The 19,615-nt window shown below is 35.4% G+C and overlaps 1 protein-coding gene across 4 annotated transcripts in view; it reads right to left on the minus strand.

The window, feature by feature from the left end:
- LOC132122152 (sorting nexin-29-like) overlaps window positions 1-19,615 on the minus strand; it is a 185,921-nt gene that overhangs the window by 75,875 nt on the left and 90,431 nt on the right. For all 4 annotated transcript variants that reach the window (XM_059532089.1, XM_059532087.1, XM_059532088.1 and 1 more), the window contains 2 exons: window positions 18,657-18,712; window positions 16,517-16,598 (listed from right to left, as the gene is read on the minus strand). In XM_059532089.1, the coding sequence (XP_059388072.1) occupies window positions 16,517-16,598; window positions 18,657-18,712 (138 nt within the window). The remainder of the gene's footprint in view (window positions 1-16,516; window positions 16,599-18,656; window positions 18,713-19,615) is intronic.

Here is a 19,615-nt window from a genome sequence, read left to right on the forward strand (position 1 = left end):
AGCAAGGCATCGAACCCCCAACTGCTCCCCGGGCGCCGCAGCATAAATGGCTGCCCACTGCTCCGGGTGTGTGCTCACAGTGTGTGTGTGTGTGTGTTCACTGCTCTGTGTGTGTGCACTTCGGATGGGTTAAATGCAGAGCACAAATTCTGAGTATGGGTCACCATACTTGGCTGAATGTCACTTCACTTTCACTTTCACTTTCTTTATAGAAACAGACACCGGCATTGTAGGCTACTCTCTCAGGAAACAGTCCTCGTCCTCCATAAAATGCGCTGCACACATCTGAATATTTGGGTAAACTGTTCCGGAACAGTGTTGTAAATACAACTTAACCACTGATTTCTAGTTGTGTCTGAAAAAGTAAATAAATTGTATTATTTACAAATTACAATTGTAGCTCTCAACAGTTACCTATGGCTATAACTTTATTAATATAGTTGTCTAATTTATTTTGTAGTCTGAAGCATTCAGAAATCATGCAAAATAAAATTAAGCAGTTTTACTCTGATAAAACCATGGTTTATTTTTGTAAGGGTTGTGATGTCCACATGTTTTTTGTTGAAGAAAATATAGGGGCTGTGTCATCATATAGCAAAAAGTTGGCCAAAAATGAAAGATTTATACTTTCAGATATTTAAAAAGCAGTGCCATTTTAACATAAAATAACATAAAATAACTGAAAAAAAAATAATATACAGTACAGACCAAAAGTTTGGAAACATTACTATTTTTAATGTTTTTGAAAGAAGTTTCTTCTGCTCATCAAGCCTGCATTTATTTGATCAAAAATCAGTAATATTGTGAAATATTATTACAACTTAAAATAATAGTTTTCTATTTGAATATACTTTAAAAAAATAATTTATTCCTGTGATGCAAAGCTGAATTTTCAGCATCATTACTCCAGCCTTCAGTGTCAAATGTAACATCCAGTCTATCACATGATCATTTAGAAATCATTCTAATATTATGATTTATTATGAGTGTTGGAAACAGTTCGGCTGTCTAATATATTTGATGAATAAAAGGTTAAAAAGAACTGCATTTATTCAAAAAAAAATAATAATATATATTCTTATAATATATTTTCTTTACTATCACTTTTTATCAATTTAACTGAATAAAAGTATTGATTTTATTTAAAATAAAAAGAAAGAAAAAAAAATACTGACCCCAAATTACTGACCAGTAGTGTATATTGCTATTACAAAATATTTATATTTTAAATACATAGCTTCTTTTTTTTTTTTTTTTTACTTTTTTTTCATCAAAGTATCCTAAAAAAGTATCACATGTTCTGAAAAAATATTAAGCAGCAGAACTGTTTCCAACTTTGATAATGAATCATCATATTAGAATGATTTCTAAAGGATCATGTGAGAATGATCCTAAAAATTCAGCTTTGCATCACAGAAATAAATGATAATTTAAAGTATAATAAATTTAAAAACAATTATTTTAAATTGTAATAATATATCACAATATTACGTTTTTTTTTCTGTATTTTTGATCAAATAAATGTAGGCTTGATGAGCAGAAGAAACTTCTTTCAAAAACATTAAAAATAGTAATGTTTCCAAACTTTTGGTCTGTACTGTATATATATATATATATTATTGTTATAAATCTTATACTATGAATGATCTGACCTTATTTGTCACCTTTTGGCAAACCACTTAGATTTGAACGCTGCTGAAATAACAATAAAATAAGAGTGAGAAGGCAAAAATAATCTAGGCATGGAGCTGGTGTGGCATCCTCAGCCTGACCTTTCTGTCCAACATACATCGATCTCATTTTGTGCAAGATCTGAGGCGTGATCCCCTCTAAAATTCTGGCTACCATGGGTTGAGTCAAACAATGCCGAGAGCCAGCGTAGGCGTGAGGGAGCGATGCAGGCAGGACTAAGGAAACAGCAGCAGATGGGCCCATAAATACTGTTAGTATGGGTTAGTGTGATCACACTGCAGCATGTGAGGAGGGTAATTAGTGCCTCAGCTCCACTAAGAACTTTATTAAAGGTGTGATTACTGCTGATCGCAGCTGGATTTACAGGAAGATGTAAAATAATTTAATGGGGAAAATAATAGATGGGGAATTGTGGAAATAAGGCAGTGGTTCCAAGTGGTGGGTCACTGGTCTGTACCGATTGGACAGCAAAAGGTTTTGTTTCAGATTGGAAACTTTTTGAAAAACATCCCAGAAACGAATGTTGTTGATGTCAAAGGTCATGGTCCCAATGAAACTAAGTTAGCCAAATTTTGCCTACAGTTAGATGTTAATATGGACATGCTGCTTGACTGGGTTGTTTCTACTTTAAACATTAGCTCATCTTAAATAACAGTTCACATACAGCAGGTATAAACATGGTTTGTGCCAGACTAAATTTGTTTAGTGTGGTCAATTAATGGCTGCTGAAAGCATGAAAATATACAAATGTGTCATGCATTCAGTTTTCCTCTCAGTATATGCAGTTCCTGGTAATATACATGTCAATGTTTGATTATTTACTTTTGTATAGTGCATTAGGTCCAATACATGATCTGGGTCTTGAAGCAAGAACATGGTTCACACAGCGAAAGTCACATTCAAACAGAGAAGAACTTTCTCCCACTGTCAAAAACCTGGACCAACACGGACTATATAGCCCATTCATACCCAGTTTCATTCAGCATGATATGCAGACAGGTCATTTCACCTGTTGGCATTTGCAATTTTATTTTCCTAAATTAACTTGCTCCTGATATGCTACTATGCATCTCATATATATATCTCTCTCAATTTCCCAAGCCCCATCCCAGTTTATAGGCAATCTGCTCTGGGCACATTGCCTTAAAGGATAAGAGTGTGTTTTAACTATAAAGATGCAATCTGGACTAGTATAAACACATGCCACCAAACAAACCATCAAAGGCTCAAGTTCAATACAGCCAAAAAACATTTGGATTCCTGTCCATTTAACTTTGGATAAATTGCTCTAAACAAAAAAAAATTGTACAGGGGGCTACTGTTCTATAAATACTACCAGAATAAATATATTTCCATTCAAAAGTTTGGGTAAGTAAGATTTTTTTAAATCAATTATTTCATTCATTTAACAAGGATATATTATACAACCCTCTATATTGTGAGTAAATCACTCGCATATGTGACTAAATTTTACTCTATGCGACTAAATTATGTCTATCGTTAGCTATTGGCTAATAAATTCTTAGATTTTACTCGCCAATGTGTGTGTTCAAGGCTATTATAAGATTAGCACATTTTCACTTGCTTAACACTGACTGAGAGCTTCAGAGCTTCTCTCTCCATCAAGTGTGAAAGCGCTCGACTCACCGTCGCTTTGCTGATAGCACTGTTTCTCACAGATGCAAAGAGAGAGAGCGAGCGTCTTACCACGATGAATCGACGCTCTACATGTAAACTATATTCTTTGTTGTATTTTCCTGTCAAAATAATGGAATTCAATTAGAATTATTTAGCTTTTTAGAACAAGCAGAAGATAAGCCGGTTTCTCTGGTAGTAGGCGGAACTAATGCACAAATGGCAATTTCATTGGCTGCCGCTGATCTATTACCGTCCCTGTTTTGATTTCAGCAAATCAGTTTGACCGAACGCATACAGGGTGATTAATATTCATGAACCCAGCAGCTCATCAATCCGTAGTGCATTGTTATATTATTAGTATGGTAGTAGAATTAGTTGTAGTATTATCTTTTAATAATAATTAATATGATCTATTATAATTTCTTTTTTAACAGAAACCCTGAATGACCAACAATATCTTAAGCATCACCACCAGTCTTAAGTGCAGTTAAAATTACAAATATGCATTCATACATGGTTACCAAGTTTTAGTTATAATCACTTAAAATTATTTCATTAAATAGTGCTTAATACCATAATATAATGCTTGACTGACTGATTAAGAAGCTAAGATTTAAGAAGCAGTACCATTTTACAAATATAAGCTTATTGTTATCATATATATACATATGTGTGTGTGTCTGTGTGTGTGTCTGTGTGCGTGCGTGCGTGTGTGTGTTTTTGTGACATATCAGGACACAACTCTGTATAATGACATGAGTATGACACAGGTATTACAAGGAGAGAGTGACTTATGAGGAAATAGTAAAATAGTATATCAGTCTGGCGAGTAAACTGAAACATTTACTAGCCAATGGCGATTATATTGTGTATAATATTATATTGTTATTAAGTATTAAAGTATTAAATATTAAGCATTACAAATGCTTCAACATAATAAAAAACATTTTTTTGAGCACCAGATCAGCACATTAGAATGATTTTCAAATAATTATGTGACTTGCCATCACAGAAATAAATTGCATAATACAACAGTGTATTAGAATAAAAAAACACTTTTAGAAGTAATATTTCACAATATTTCTATATTTCAGCCTTTTTCGAAACTAAAAACCTCCATTAAAAATTTGACCCAAAAGTTTTGAATGGTAGTAGTGTATACACAAACGCACATATATATACACATACACATACACGCACACAAACAGTATATACAGTATATTCAAGATACATATCATTCAAGATATGTCACATCCTGAAAATAATTTAGCTTTATAGAGTTGCAATTACTTAATATGGGTATGTGTGTCTCAACTGAAGCACAGAAAACAACAAAGGCAGTTATAAATGACAAGACACAGATTCTAGATTTCTCAAACTGCATCAATTGCAGAAAGGATGCAAACACTGGACTCAATGCAAATATGCAATAATGGAATATAGTCAAATTTTATCGTTTAAATTAAACTTATCATTCTTCCCTACATTTTCCAAACAACAAAGATGTTTGTGTTCCTGGTCTACAATAACGGAGAGAAAGCTACTTATTGGTGAGTCAGTTTTTCTTTTTCTTTTTTTACCCACCTATCAATTTCTTTGAGTTTAAAAGTGCATCACTACAATAATTGGCCAATTTAAATTATGCAAAAAGATCTACAGTGATATTTCATACTTTATTCTATTACATAAAATGAACACATCTGGTTTTGTGTTGATTAAGAGGTATGGTTAAAAGTATGGAACGCATAAATATATAGTCTATAAAAAGGTCCATCTAGACAGGTCTCACTATTATGAAATGAAATATTCAAGAATGTGGCACATATTGCTTGGGGCCCAAATCAAGCATCCATGAAATACTGATAGGCACAATATCACTCTCAAATTTATTATATTTGTGAAAGGATTTGAAACTCAGCCAAGAGAGAAAAGCAGAGAAGGAAAAGGCAGGGGAAACTGAGAAAAGGGAGTTTCAGGGAACTGACATCTTGTCTCCTCATCCAGCTATGATGAAGTCATTGAGCCTTCCCGGTGTTCAGTGAGGTTCTGGCCCCAGTGTGCTCCAACAGTCCGCTCCGTATGAATTAGTCATGAGCGCAGCTCCACAGCCGCCATAATGAGGATGAGTAGGAGATCAGTTCTGCTTTGTAACGAGCCCCATTCTAAAGGTTAAACATACACACTCTCACACCTTCTTCCTTCCCTGGGTGTTAACCTAATAATCAACCATTCAGAAATGAGCAAATACCACTGCAAAAAGTGAGCTGCCATAACCCATGACAAACTTCTGGAAACCGCTCAGTATGAGTGATAATACATGAAATAAAATTGGTATTGGTAAGGTCTACATTCAAAAAATATTTACGCCTACATTTAAGATATATGGGGGCCCTATTTTAGCGATCTAAATGCAAAGTGTAAAACGCATGGCGCCGGTGCACTCAGTGCGTGTCCAAATCCACTTTTGCTATTTTAAAGACGAAAAAATGGTTCGTGCGCCGGGCGCATGGTCTAAACGTGTTGTCCCTATACTCTTAATGAGTAATGGGTGTTTTTTGGGCTTAATGTGCAATAAACCAATCAGAGGCTCATCTTCCATATATATATATGCATGACAATCCTTTAATTTTTTTTATTTGGCATGTTTGTGTGCTGCTGTGCGTCTCTGTGTTTAATAAGCAGCTTGTACGCGTGTTGCAGACCCGCCTATACAAACACGCTCTTTAAATAACAAAGAAAAACACTGCGGCAGACTTTAGACCAGGTTTGAGTTGGTCTATGGTGCAGTCTATTTTCAGCTCCTTAAAATAGGAGCCTGAACACACCTCTTTATTAGACCAGCACGCCCATGGGTGCACAAACGAGCGCAAATGCATTTGCTAAATAAACGACGTGGTGCTGGACTGGAAAATGTGAATTGCGCCGGACTGAAACTAGCAAACACACTTGCGCTGCGCCTTGCGTCGCATTGTGCCGGGTGTATTAGAGGGCCCTATGTATTTAAATGGCATATTAAATGTCTATTCATTTGGACATGTGAATTATGCATCCACGATTTCCAGGTAAGATTTCTACACTCAAAATAATTACTGTGTAGTCTGTTACGAACTATTTCCATATTTTAGTTTTTACAAATTACAATTATATTTTCAAAATGCTTTTATTTAAACTGGCCACCACTGATTCTTTGAATTAGCATAAATCTGTTGACTATGAAAACAAAACTATTCAGTAAAAAAAAAAATACAAGCATTTTTTGCTAGATGTGGAATAAGCAATATTTAATTAGTTAAAATGTGTGAGACTGAAACCAACTGGATTTATGAATGATAAATATATAAACCTAGTTATTGTATATTTAAAACACAATTGATTTATTAGTACTATTACAAAATCTCGTGTGCTTCATTTTTGTATGACTGATAAAATACTCCACATTGAGCTTATTACAGTAGTTTATGGTAAAACTGTAATCCAAATTAATTATCAGTAATTCAAATACATTGATCAAAACGGAATAGTTTATCCAACAATTTTAATTTGCTGTTATTTCATTCACCCTCAGGTCATCCAAGATTTCTTCATTTCAAGTCAAAAAAGCAGAAAACTAATTTAGAACAAAAATTAATACCCATGGCTTCAGACAATATATTGAGTTCTTATGAAGTGAAATGATCAGTCTGTACAAGAAACAAAACATTATTTACAACAACAATACCTGTTACTGTCACCATTGTTGTTTACAAGAGAGAGGCAGTATTCATTTTGTGTTTTGTGTAAGTGCTTTCTTGGCTTTAAAATAAAGGATCCCATTGACTTGCTACTAATGAAACACCAGGCAACATTGGTTTCAGCTAAAATCATCTTGGTCTACTGAAGAAAAAGGCACATCATCTGAATGGCCTGAGGTTGAGTAAATTACCAGCAATTTTTATTATTGGATGAACTACTCATTTAAATTTAGGGCAAAACTTTTTTGTAGTTTTTTGAGTGTAAAGGGCTGAATGAAAACAAGAAACTTCAGAACAGCTGGATACTTTTCCTATCGATAGAATATGTCTGGTAAGATACAACCAAGAAAAATGTACAATGATCCATTCATCACAAGAATCATTATCTTACTAACCGTCATCGTGATTTTCATTATAATCATAATCACCGGCTTCACCATCCTGATCATCATTACACTATAATCAGCATAATATCCTTCAAAATACATATGCAAGGTTCAGCTTTGCGCACTGCGCCGTGCTCATGCATGCAGCATCAGTCATTTTTTTCTTTTTAAGTCAAGCAAGATTCAGTTTAAATGAGACTCTTATAATGGGCAGGCGACTGGAGGCTGTGATACTGATATTAGAGACTTCGCTACATCTTCTCTGGGGAAAGACGATGACATGAATTATGGAGATGTCCACTTTTCTACAGATTTATACTAATTCAATAGTCACGTATGTGTGCATATTCAATGAGAAGTCATTTAGCATGAACTTACATAATACCAATGCTCAGTTACCGTAGAGCATTCACGTTAGCAGACACGAGTATATACACATCATTTGGTTGTGTTCTCTTACCCTCTCTTACCCTAGCTATTAGCTATAGGAAATATTCAGAATGGAAATAAAAGGGAGAGGGAAAAAAATCTCATTAGTTCATAAAAACAAGAACTTTGAGGAGTTCGGAGGAACTGGGCTCAGCTGGTTTTGCTGATCAAAGGGAATAACTCATAAAAAAAAAAAGAAAAAAAAGAAATTGAATTCTGACTGAGGAGTTCAGTGCTTGTATATGTACACTTCAGAAAGCTAAGAGCAAACCCAGAGCACTGGAACAGGAAAAAGTACAGCAACACCAGGGAAAGAAGCTATTCTCGCCCCTTTTTAAGTACTGAGGCAAAAACACTATTACTTTGTAGAGGGCATCAGAGTGTGTAACACAGGCCAGACTACTCTTGAGGTCTGTGCCAGGATGATCTTAACAAAATGTTCTAAATAAGTAAAACGCTACAAATTTACAGCTGTGTTAATACATGCATATGTATAATCTGTTCACAGCAGGGACGTGCACAGACATTTTGAGGGGCAGGGGCTCAAGTGAAATAAAGGGCACTTCTCATAAATAGGTTTGTTTTTTTTTGTTTTTGTTTTTAACAAAAAAGTATATATATATATATATATATATTAACGCAACTCTGACTTCCTTTTAAAAAAAAAATAATTAAAAAAGTTAATTAATTTTATCTTCCTCAAACTCACTTAGTTTTCACTAGGTTTATTGAACAGCAAAGGAAACCATTCCACAATGTGCATGTTTTGAAAACATTTTCTATGCTACTAGTTTCAAGTATATATGAAGAGTTCAGATGCAAAAGCCTCTAAGTGCCATCTGAAATTTTCTTATGAGCTTTTTTTTTCAAGCTCGTATTTAAGTTCAGTAATTTAACTTAAATGACAATTAATAGGTAATTTTCATTGCCAGTAATGTGAAATAAGTGAACATAAACATACAAGCTTGATAAAAATGATCATTATTGAAGGAAATTTCAGATGGCACTTAGAGGATTTTTCATCTGAACTCTTCATATTTAGAATAACCCAAATAACTGCATCAAACAGAGGGGCATGTTTTACTAATAATTTGTTTATTTTTGCACAAGGCACTACATCGTTTTAATTATTTTGGTGTTATCAGAATACATAACACTTTAAAATTAAACTTACCAAAATAATTGAGTAAAAATTCAATAAAAGCCAATGTCATGTATGTATTTGTGGTGGTATGGAATACTATTTTATAAAGGTTTCGAGGAAATAAAAAAAAGTTAAATTACTTAAATAGTTAATTTATAAATATTGTTATTTTTAATGTTAACTTATTTCTACTGAGTTTTATTTATTAATGTACCAGATGCAGTTACTCAGATTTACTACATTTTTTAGAGTGTATCCTCCATCTGTTTGCATCTGTAGATTTCTTCTAAATTCACCAATTTAGATTTCTAAATTTCAGGGGGAAAGACTCTTGATGTAAGTCAATAACTGGGGACGTTCTGTATGCAAATATCACCTGGTGGTGATATATGCTTATTTTATTAACTTATTTTATTACATGGCTTGGTTGAATTCCAATGTAGAATGCGGTCTGTTATAACCAACAGACCGTTGTGCGGAGTATAACAGACCGTTGCCATGAAAAACAGAGCGTTGCTATGGACTCACAGGATTCTAACCGTAGAGACGGAGCGGAGTATTTTCTTTAGCGGAAGCAATACAATCGGGTTTAACAATCGGGGGAGAGGGAGCGGGAGCGCTTCAGAACTCCTGACCTGATATTTAGATACTATATTTCAATAAATATATTTGTTTGACAGGGAAGCTGTGTGCAAACAGAAATATATATTATTTTTCAAAAGTAAAAAAAGCATCCCAGAAAAAAGGGCACTTTCTCTCCAGGAATAAAAAGGGCAGGTGCTCAAGCCCCCTTTCATGTCTATGTGTGCATGTGCCTGCTTCACAGTGTTCCTGTGGCTCAGTGGTAGAGCATTGTGTTACGCAAAAAGTTGTGGATTTGATTCCCAGGGAACACACATACTGGTAAAAAATAATGTATAGCCTGAATGCACTGTAAGTCACTTTGGATAAAAGCATCTGCCAAGTAGGGATGTCCAGATCCGATCACGTGATCGGTAATCGGGCCCGATCGCGTGGTTTCAGATTCGATCGGAATCGGACGTTACCTCCCGATCAGGACTCGGATATATATATATATATATATATATATATATATATATTCTCATTAATTTTTAACACATCTTTTGTTATGCGGTGGCACAGAGTTAGACCCTTTTGACTCCACACAGAAACAGCGACGCGTGCGGCATGACATCACTCTGTTTTCAAGAGCTGGTGTGAATAAATATAGATTCAAACTCAAAGAGACATGATAGTTTGCGCATGACCTGATATTTCTTTCGGACTCAGGATACAGCGAGATGAACATCACAGAGCGCTAAACTCTCATGCAGTGTGTGTTTCATTCATACTCGAAGCCGGAGCGCACTCTCGCGCTGATATCAGGAAATTCCTAATATGGACAAAAGTGTCCAGCTATGCTGTGGTGCGCACAGGAAAACAGAAACTTATGCAAACACGAAGACGTTAATATACGATCACGACAATAAATTGTTCTTCAAGTCATCTCCAGCAGGTGATAAATAAAGTATGAACAATGCAGTGCTGATTGACATAGTATTTGTTACAGTATAGAAACTATTCTGCATTATTATGTGATAAACAGTGTTTGTAGTATATAAACAAATCATTATTATTTGTTATTGTCCAGCATTTATAGATTTCTAAGCCAATTAAAAGCTAGAAATTAGAAAAAAAAAAAAATAAAGTTGCCTATACTACCAGTCAGAAGTTTTTGAACAGTAAGCTTGTTAAGGTTTTTTTTTTTTTTAAGAAGTCCCTTCTATTCACCAAGCCTGCATTTATTTGATCCAAAGTACAGCAAAACAGTAAGATTTTGAAATATTTTACTAGCCTATTTACAATAGCTGTTTTATATTTGAATATATTTCAAAATGTAATTTATTGAACATCCTGGATCTGTTTTTTCGCTCTTCTTTATTCTTTTTTTATGTATTATAGAAGTATCGGATCGAGACTCGGTATCGGCAGATACTCAAAATCAAATGACTCGGACTCGAGGACAAAAAAACCTGATCGGGACATCCCTACTGCATAGTGCATAAATGTAATTGTTCAAAACACACATTTATATATTTTAGAGATGCTGTCACATTCCACAACCTTATGACCTGCAGAGATAAACTGGCACCAAAATAATGGATTTAAAAGCATCATAAAGATACAGTCTATTATCTATTTTGTGTTTTACTTATTTATTTGTTCAATCTCCATTTATCAAAGTATTCAGCTATTAATTTGTTAGAACACTCATGTTTGTTACAATTTCACATTAATTAACAGTACCTAGTTGAAAAAGAAAACATGTATGATACATGTGTAAAAAAAAAACAGGTCAGACTTTGTTTTAAGGTCTAATTCTCGCTATAACAAACGATTAACTATGACGTTTGTCTTAAACTCCTTATTTACTGCTTATTAATAGTTAGTAAGGTAGTCGTTAAGTTTAGGTATTGGGTAGGATGAAGGATAATATATAATATATAGGATAATAATAAACAGCTAATATGTTAATATTAGGCATGCTAATAAACAACTAGTTAATAGTGAGAATTGATCCCCATACTAAAGTGTTACCAAAAAACAATAGCCAGAGGGATGATCAGAACAGAGAGGGGCTGTGAATGAATCAATGAAACTGGCCCAAATATAAGAGCAACATCTACACACACCATCCCACAACCCTCCTATATCGCATATGCCAAGATCCACAAGCTCAAATTAAATAGTTTAACTTTTTTTTAAATGTGCATATAAAAACAAATGGGAATATATAATGATTTTGTTAAAGCATTTTGGCTGACAATAATGTGGGAACGGCTCCTCGAGAGGCCCCTGCAGCATCGACCCTGTCTGTATGTATGGAGCAGTGCACACCTTTCGTCTCCACCTCTGATGTCTTTGAAGAAAGGAGATATTAGGGAAGGGTAAGGAGAAAAGAACAAGGAGATGAACAGAGAGAAAGGTGTATCCTGTAACTGTATGACCACTGATGAGAGCTGCAATTGCTTCCTGCCACCATATAAAATCCCTTAATAAGACACCATCACAGCAGCAACACTGATATACAGTTGACATTTACAAAGGCAGAGCAGCACCATTTACACTTGAGAATGAATCCACAGATCACACATACAGTACATCAAATGGGCACAACAGCACACAGAATACAGGCCATTTCTGAGATATCACCAAGAGTGTCTGCACTGAGAAAAAGGAGAACAGCAGAACGACACAGCCCCTGTAAATCCACATTATAACAGTCATTACATCGGCTTTTTTAATAACCCTTCCCAGCGAAATTGTATAAGCTTGAATGAGTTGTTTTAGGCAGCTGTTATATTTTTTCATTAGGTGACATGAAACAGAGGAGGTAGAATTCTTCACAGCAAAACAAAGCTCTGGTAATATTAGTGAAGATCAATTACATTTTTTAAATGGAATCCAAAAGCAGTCTGATTTATTTTATAGAGGGTAATTTCAATGCACAAAAGAGAGGCAGAAGCACAAAAGTGGGAAATGGAGGAGCTGCAATTTTGGACGGTGATGGTAATGTGCCATAATCTGCTGCCAGTAGATGCCTGATGCAGGACTCCAAAATAAAAAGTTGACTCTGGAGCCACTGCGTCATAAAAGGAAACATTCATAAGCCAGAAGCTGCATTACAGAATCACTCAATGTACTGTAGATCAGAAAGTACTGTCATCCATGGTGATGTTTAGTCATGTCTATGAATTCTGAGGATCTATTGAAGTGGATTTACATGGAGATGCATCCCACTCTGTACTTTTGCATTTTGGCATTGTTAAAAGACCAGTTACCATGTGGAATGACTGCAGAAGTATATTTAAAAAATATGGTTCCTTCTGTTCTTGGAGCTCATAGCTTGTTATTTTGTTCCCTTTCAATCAACAAACAATGCCATGGGCTGCGAAAGAGACATTTGATTAATCTAAATCAACGATTAAATAAATAAGTATAGCATTATATAATGTCTAATAATTATATATAGCAATTAAAGGGTTAGTTCACCCAAATATTAAAATGATGTAATTAATGACTCGCCCTCATATTGTTCCAAACCCATAAGACCTCCTTTCATCTTCGGAACACAGTTTAAGATATTTTAGATTTAGTCCGAGAGTTTTCTGTCCCTCCATTGAAAATGTATATACGGTATACTGTCCATGTCCAGAAAGGTAATAAAAACATCATCAAAGTAGCCCATGTGACATCAGAGGGTCAGTTAGAATTTGTTGAAGCATTGAATATACATTTTGTTCCAAAAATAACAAAAATGACGACTTTATTCAACATTGTCTTCTCTTCGGGGTCTGTTGTGGGCGCATTCACGACGCTGTTGACGTGTTTTCTGGCGTGCCCATTAACAAAGATAACATGTCAGCAGCATCGTACATCAACTGTCACAGCGTGTATGTTCAGAGTGTATATGTATTAGGGCTGTCACTTTTGTGAAGAAATCATTTTCGATTTTTAAGACATACGTGTTCATTGAATCGATTGTAAAATCGATTTTCCATGTCCAAAAAAAAAAAGACGTTTCCTTTTTCAACGTCAAATAGCGGACGAACATAAAGAGAGCATTGGAAACGCCCAAGTCAGCAATATTTCTTATTTATTGGCATGAAGTTTCATGCAGAATAACAAACAGCAACAGGAGTGCAACATTCTCGAAAAAATAAATATGCAAAGGGGACGGCTGCCATAACAAAAGAAAAACATCACTGCAGGCTTCAACCCGGCTGTATTTATGATTTAGGCAATTCAAAAATCTCCAAGAATATTTTAAATAATGATTCAATCCATTTGAAACAACTGTTCAAAAAAATGAAACTTTAAATGGACTTGAGAACAGGCCATGTGTGTTTTTTTATTGAACGTAACCGACACAAGGCGGCACTAGGCAGGCATAATGAAATGCGCAAAAGGGCCATTACAAATTTATTGGACAGGAAAACAAGTCGATCAACATTTTCGGGGTCCAGAGCAGAGTGTGTTTTATTCACTATATGTCCAGCTGTTGAGAAGACGAGCTCCGACCGCACTGATGTCCCAGGGACACTCAGGTACAGCTGCGCAAGGTGGGGGTATTACTGCCCATTGTCCATCACAAAAGCCGGTCACTGTCAGCTTGCAATGGTCCTTTTCATAACTCAGAATCTCCTGTAACTTGATGCGCGAATGAGGGGAATTCGCGTCTACCTCGCCGCGAGACCTCCAGACGCGCGTAAACGCGTCCTTACGTTGACTTAACATTGAAATCATTCTCGCCAGACGCTCTATTTGCGTTTGGTGTGAACGCAGCATAAGTGGTCGCTTTTGACGTCACTGGGTCTTATAGGCGCGTAAAATTGCTGGTATTTTCTGCCTAGCTTTCGCAAGGCATACTGCACTTTCGGAATTCTTTATTTTCTTTTTCTGCTTGTTTGTGAGTTTTGTTGAATCTATATTTTTTTAATTGTTTAATTTATTTAAAATCGATTCCCTATTTTCAATTTTTGAAACTTTTTTTGGTTGGCCCGATCGATTATGCAATCGATTTTTGAACTAAAAGTGACAGCCCTAATATGTATGCCATCAAATAGCAAGGGTTAATAGGTTAACATTGGCCCCTTGGTGTACTCACCAACTTTCAACCTAATTTTTCCCTGCTTTCTCTTGTTTTATGTACCAAAGGCAAAAACAAACAGACCCCTGACAACAGCAGTGAAGGTTGTCTTGACCCCTTAAACTGCACTCTTCCATTACTTTTCAAGAACACGCTGTTGTAATAGACAAATGTCATACTTGGTTTGTACCTAGTATCGCTGTGCAATTCCATACTCAAAAAACTGCAATCTTAATTTCTTGACCAGTGGCTCACTGGACATCAAGAAAAATCATGACAAGCTCTTTAAAATGACACAGGTTTGCTACACATAGCCACTAGTGGACATCTTTCTACAAGGTGAATGCAAGTATATTCCAACACAAATACACATGCTGATGACATCAGTGCTCACATGGGAAGCACTCTGTCTGGAGTCATCAATCATATCAGGAAATGAGAAGCCCTGATATACTGGGTTAAATCTAAAATAATGGAAAGCATTATCCATCAGTCATGCCTTGAAAAAAACAATGGATCCGTTTCCATAGGGATCCATTTCAAGGCCAAACTCAAGGGAACACACAGAGAAAATCGAAAAACACTGTCAAAACCAATTCTCTCAGAAAAATCAACTAATACAAGGGGGCATTACTGCTACTTAGTAGGGTCTCTTGGCAATCTATACTGTTACAGAAAGTGCATGGGTCACTATGGCATGAAAACAGCAAAATTACAAAGGTGTCATATCATCACATCACCTGTTTAAACTATATGTCAACATGCTGGTGGGTTTTTTAAACCCAAATGCTGGGTTAGGACTGTTAAGATCCAATTTGGGATTGATAATCATTCATAATCAGTATGGAATTCTGACATGAAAGAGACGGTGCCGTGCAGTTTTGTGTGCACTAGGTTTTTTATTTATTTATTTATTTTTATCCTCAATTGTTGATTTCAATCAGTAATCAATTTAAAACGTTAAGAATTGAATGTACATTTCTATAGCAATTCAATGCTTTACAAGCACAAATTAATGGGGACTTCTTAGTACTTCTTAGTGCTCGGGGCTAGTACTGCTAAAGTAAAGTAGTTACTTTTCTGTAGTTTTTCAGTGGCTCTCAGTCATACCATTGACATTGACATGAGCAGTTGAAGGCTGCACATTTGGCAAGTGTCTAAAAGAATATGTGCATTTCCACTGAATAATAAATTACTTTTTAAATTTAAATTAAATTTAAATTAAATTTAAATTAAATTTAAATTAAATTTAAATTAAATTTAAATTAAATTAAATTTAAATTAAATTTAAATTAAATTTAAATTAAATTTAATTTAAATTTAAATTAAATTTAAATGTAAATTAAATTTAAATTAAATTTAAATTAAATTTATGCATTTAGCAGACACTTTTATCCAAAGCGACTTACAGTGCATTCAGGCTAGCAATTTTTACCTATCATGTGTTCCCGGGGAATCAAACCCCCAACCTTGCGCTTGATAACGCAATGCTCTACCAATTGAGCTACAGGAACACTTTTAACTTAATATTGTTAAAGAGAATGTACAAATGAATACTGTTAAAATAACCACAGCATTAACAACAACATTGAAATAGTTAAAACCACTTTGCATAAACACATTCTAGTTTTGGTGTTGTACTAAATTATTATCTAATAATTTCAATACTTTGAAGTCTTCCTGCAGCACTAGAAGTCTGCTGACTTTGGTTTAAGTAAGCTAACTTTCTGTACAGTCCAGCTGACAGAGCAATATATACTATGAGGACAAGGGTGGTTAAAAGAAGATTGTTAAAAGAAACATTTTCAAAAGACATGGTAGATTACATTTTGATTAAAAGAACTACCTGATATACATGATAGGCATTGGCAGCCCGACCTTGAAGGAACACAGAGGGGATCCACACGTTGATAAGAGCACGTTGTGTTCTTATAGAGTCAAGGAAGGAGAAAAAAAATTGGCAAAATCTAATTAGAGAACCTCAACATAAGAGTAATTTAGCAATAGATTACTGTAGCAACGATCACTTTATTGGCTCAGGGGTATGAAAAAGTACTACAATGAAAAACTGATGGGGGAAATGACAAATATTGACACCATGAGCCATTGCTGGCTTTTTACTTAAAGGGATAGTTCACCCAAAAATGAAAATTATGTCATTAATAACTCACCCTCATGTCGTTCCAAACCAGTAAGACCTCCATTTATCTTCGAAACACAGTTTAAGATATTTTAGATTTAGTCCGAGAGCTCTCAGTCCCTCCATTGAAACTGTGTGTACGGTATACTGTCCGGAAAGGTAAGAAAAACATCATCAAAGTAGTCCATGTGACATCAGATTGTCCGTTAGAATTTTTTGAAGCATCGAAAATACATTTTGGTCCAAAAATAGCAAAAACTACGACTTTATTCAGCATTGTCTTCTCTTCTGTGTCTGTTGTAAGACAGTTCAAAACAAAGCAGTCTGTATATCCGGTTCGCGAATGAATCATTCGATGTAACCGGATCTTTTTGAAACAGTTCACCAAATCGAACTGAATCGTTTTAAACTGTTTGCGTCTCCAATATGCATTAATCCACAAATGACTTAAGCTGTTAACTTGTTTAATGTGGCTGACACTCCCTCTGAATTCAAACAAACCAATATCCCGGAGTAATTCATGTACTCAAACAGTACACTGACTGAACTGCTGTGAAGAGAGAGATGAACACAGAGCCGAGCCAGATAATGACTCGTTCACGAGTCAAGAACCGGTTGCATCGGTTTTCGGATCACCAGTAGTTCTTTCTGACAGTTCGATTCAATAAACCGGTTGAAGAAAACGGTTCACCGGTTCTTTTGCGCTCGACGTAATGGCGTCATTGGCGATGACTGCAAGCCTTCTAAACCGGGCTCATAACATTAGCACAGAATCAGTTCAGAATCAATCACCAAAAGAATCAGTTCGGTTCAGATGCTGTGTGTGTCGGTTTGCTTCACGCTGAATCACACATGCGCAGTATCATCAGCTCCTCGGTTCTCGAATCTGACACGTCTGACAGAAACGGTTCTTGACTCGTGAACGAGTCAGTCTGTTGTTCGTTATCTGGCTCTGCTCGGTGTTCATCTTGAGTTCTCTCTTCACAGCAGTTCAGTCAGTGTACTGTTTGAGTAAATGAATTACTCCAGGATATTGGTTTGTTTGAACTCAGAGGAAGTGTCAGCCACATCAAAAAAGTTAACAGCTTAAGTCATTTGCGGATTAATGCATATTGGAGACGCGAACTGTTTAAAACGATTCAGTTCAATTTGGTAAACTGTTTCAAAAAGATCCGGTTACATCGAATGATTCGTTCGCGAACCAGATATGACAAACTGCTTTGTTTTGAACTGTCTTACAACAGACATGGAAGAGAAGACAATGCTGAATAAAGTCGTAGTTTTTGCTATTTTTGGACCAAAATGAATTTTCGATGCTTCAAAAAATTCTAACTGACCCTCTGATCTCACATGAACTACTTTGATGATGTTTTTCTTACCTTTCTGGACATGGACAGTATACCGTGCACACAGTTTCAATGGAGGGACTGAGAGCTCTCGGACAAAATCTAAAATATCTTAAACTGTGTTCCAAAAATAAACTGAGGTCTTACGGGTTTGGAACAAAATGAGGGTAAGTTATTAATGACATAATTTTGCAAATTGGGCGAACTAACCCTTTAACACACAAGTTTAACATCGTATGCCTTTCCTTCAGCCATATTTAATGACTGACATCTCAGCTACAAAGGTTATAGCTACTGTATGTGGAAGAAGTGAGTGAAGGCTCTTTAAAAACAGAAAGAAAATATAAAAACAGAAGTAGCATTCAGCTTCCCTATTTTTAACAGTCTTCTAAGTCAGATCGGAGGCATCGGATTTGATTCTCAAAAGAGGCTTGCTGTACACCACCTCCAACATAAATACATACAAATATAAAAAGAACAGCGAGTAGGAGGCCACTTACGTCTCGAAGTCAGATAGGCTGGGATCGTCAGAGGTCTGGCTCAGGTCCCCTGGCACCTGTCCAAAAGCAGAGCGCATGAGGTCATGGTGAGCTTTTCCTTTTGCATCCAGCTGAGTTTGCTGATTAACACTGTACTGTTGCATAAACTTCCAAACCAGTTACTGTATATTCTGTAGCTTACTTTTCTTTCTGCTAAAGGCATGATAGTCCAGTGATATTTACTTGGACCCAAATAAAACTTGGGAATTGTCATTTGCTTTTATAATATACATGTTTCTAAATCAAACAAGATATTTGGCTATTTAAAAAGTAAGAAAGTACTTGATTTTATGCATCAGGAAATAGCTGAATTGCCTTTGACGGAATGGAATAGTTTTTTAGTTTTTCTTCACGATCATCGTTTTCATGAACTATCGTCGCTGTCACGGCAGAGTACTTGATCGCTGTTGCACATGCCATATATATATATATATATATATATATATATATATATATATATATATATATATATATGGGATGTGCAAATATGGGATGTACAACAGCGATCGAGTACTCGGCCGTTACAGCGAAGATCGATCATGAAAACAATGATCATGAAAATTGTTTTTTATGATTGCAATACTTCAGGCAGCACTCTGCACGTTGTCCAAAATATAATGGTAAGAAGAGTGAAGCATGGTTTCGAAGTCACGTAGTGATGTACGGGTTAGCTACATACATATCTGATCAATATAATATAGGATGCACATATGTCACCAGTGTTTAGTTTCATGCTCAAATGCAATGCCTGATATTGACAAAGTTATTTGAGATGGCCATCTTGATTTTAGATGTTTTATTTTTTTTTAAATACTGATGTTATAATAATGCAGCAATGCTTTTTTGTCATATTTGTTCAGCAGTCATACTTTAAAATTGTTTTCATACTTCATATTGCTTTGAAAATGTGCAGGTGATTT

The sequence above is a fragment of the Carassius carassius genome, chromosome 40 (assembly GCF_963082965.1).
Source record: "Carassius carassius chromosome 40, fCarCar2.1, whole genome shotgun sequence".
In the NCBI taxonomy this organism is placed as follows: Eukaryota; Metazoa; Chordata; class Actinopteri; order Cypriniformes; family Cyprinidae; genus Carassius; species Carassius carassius.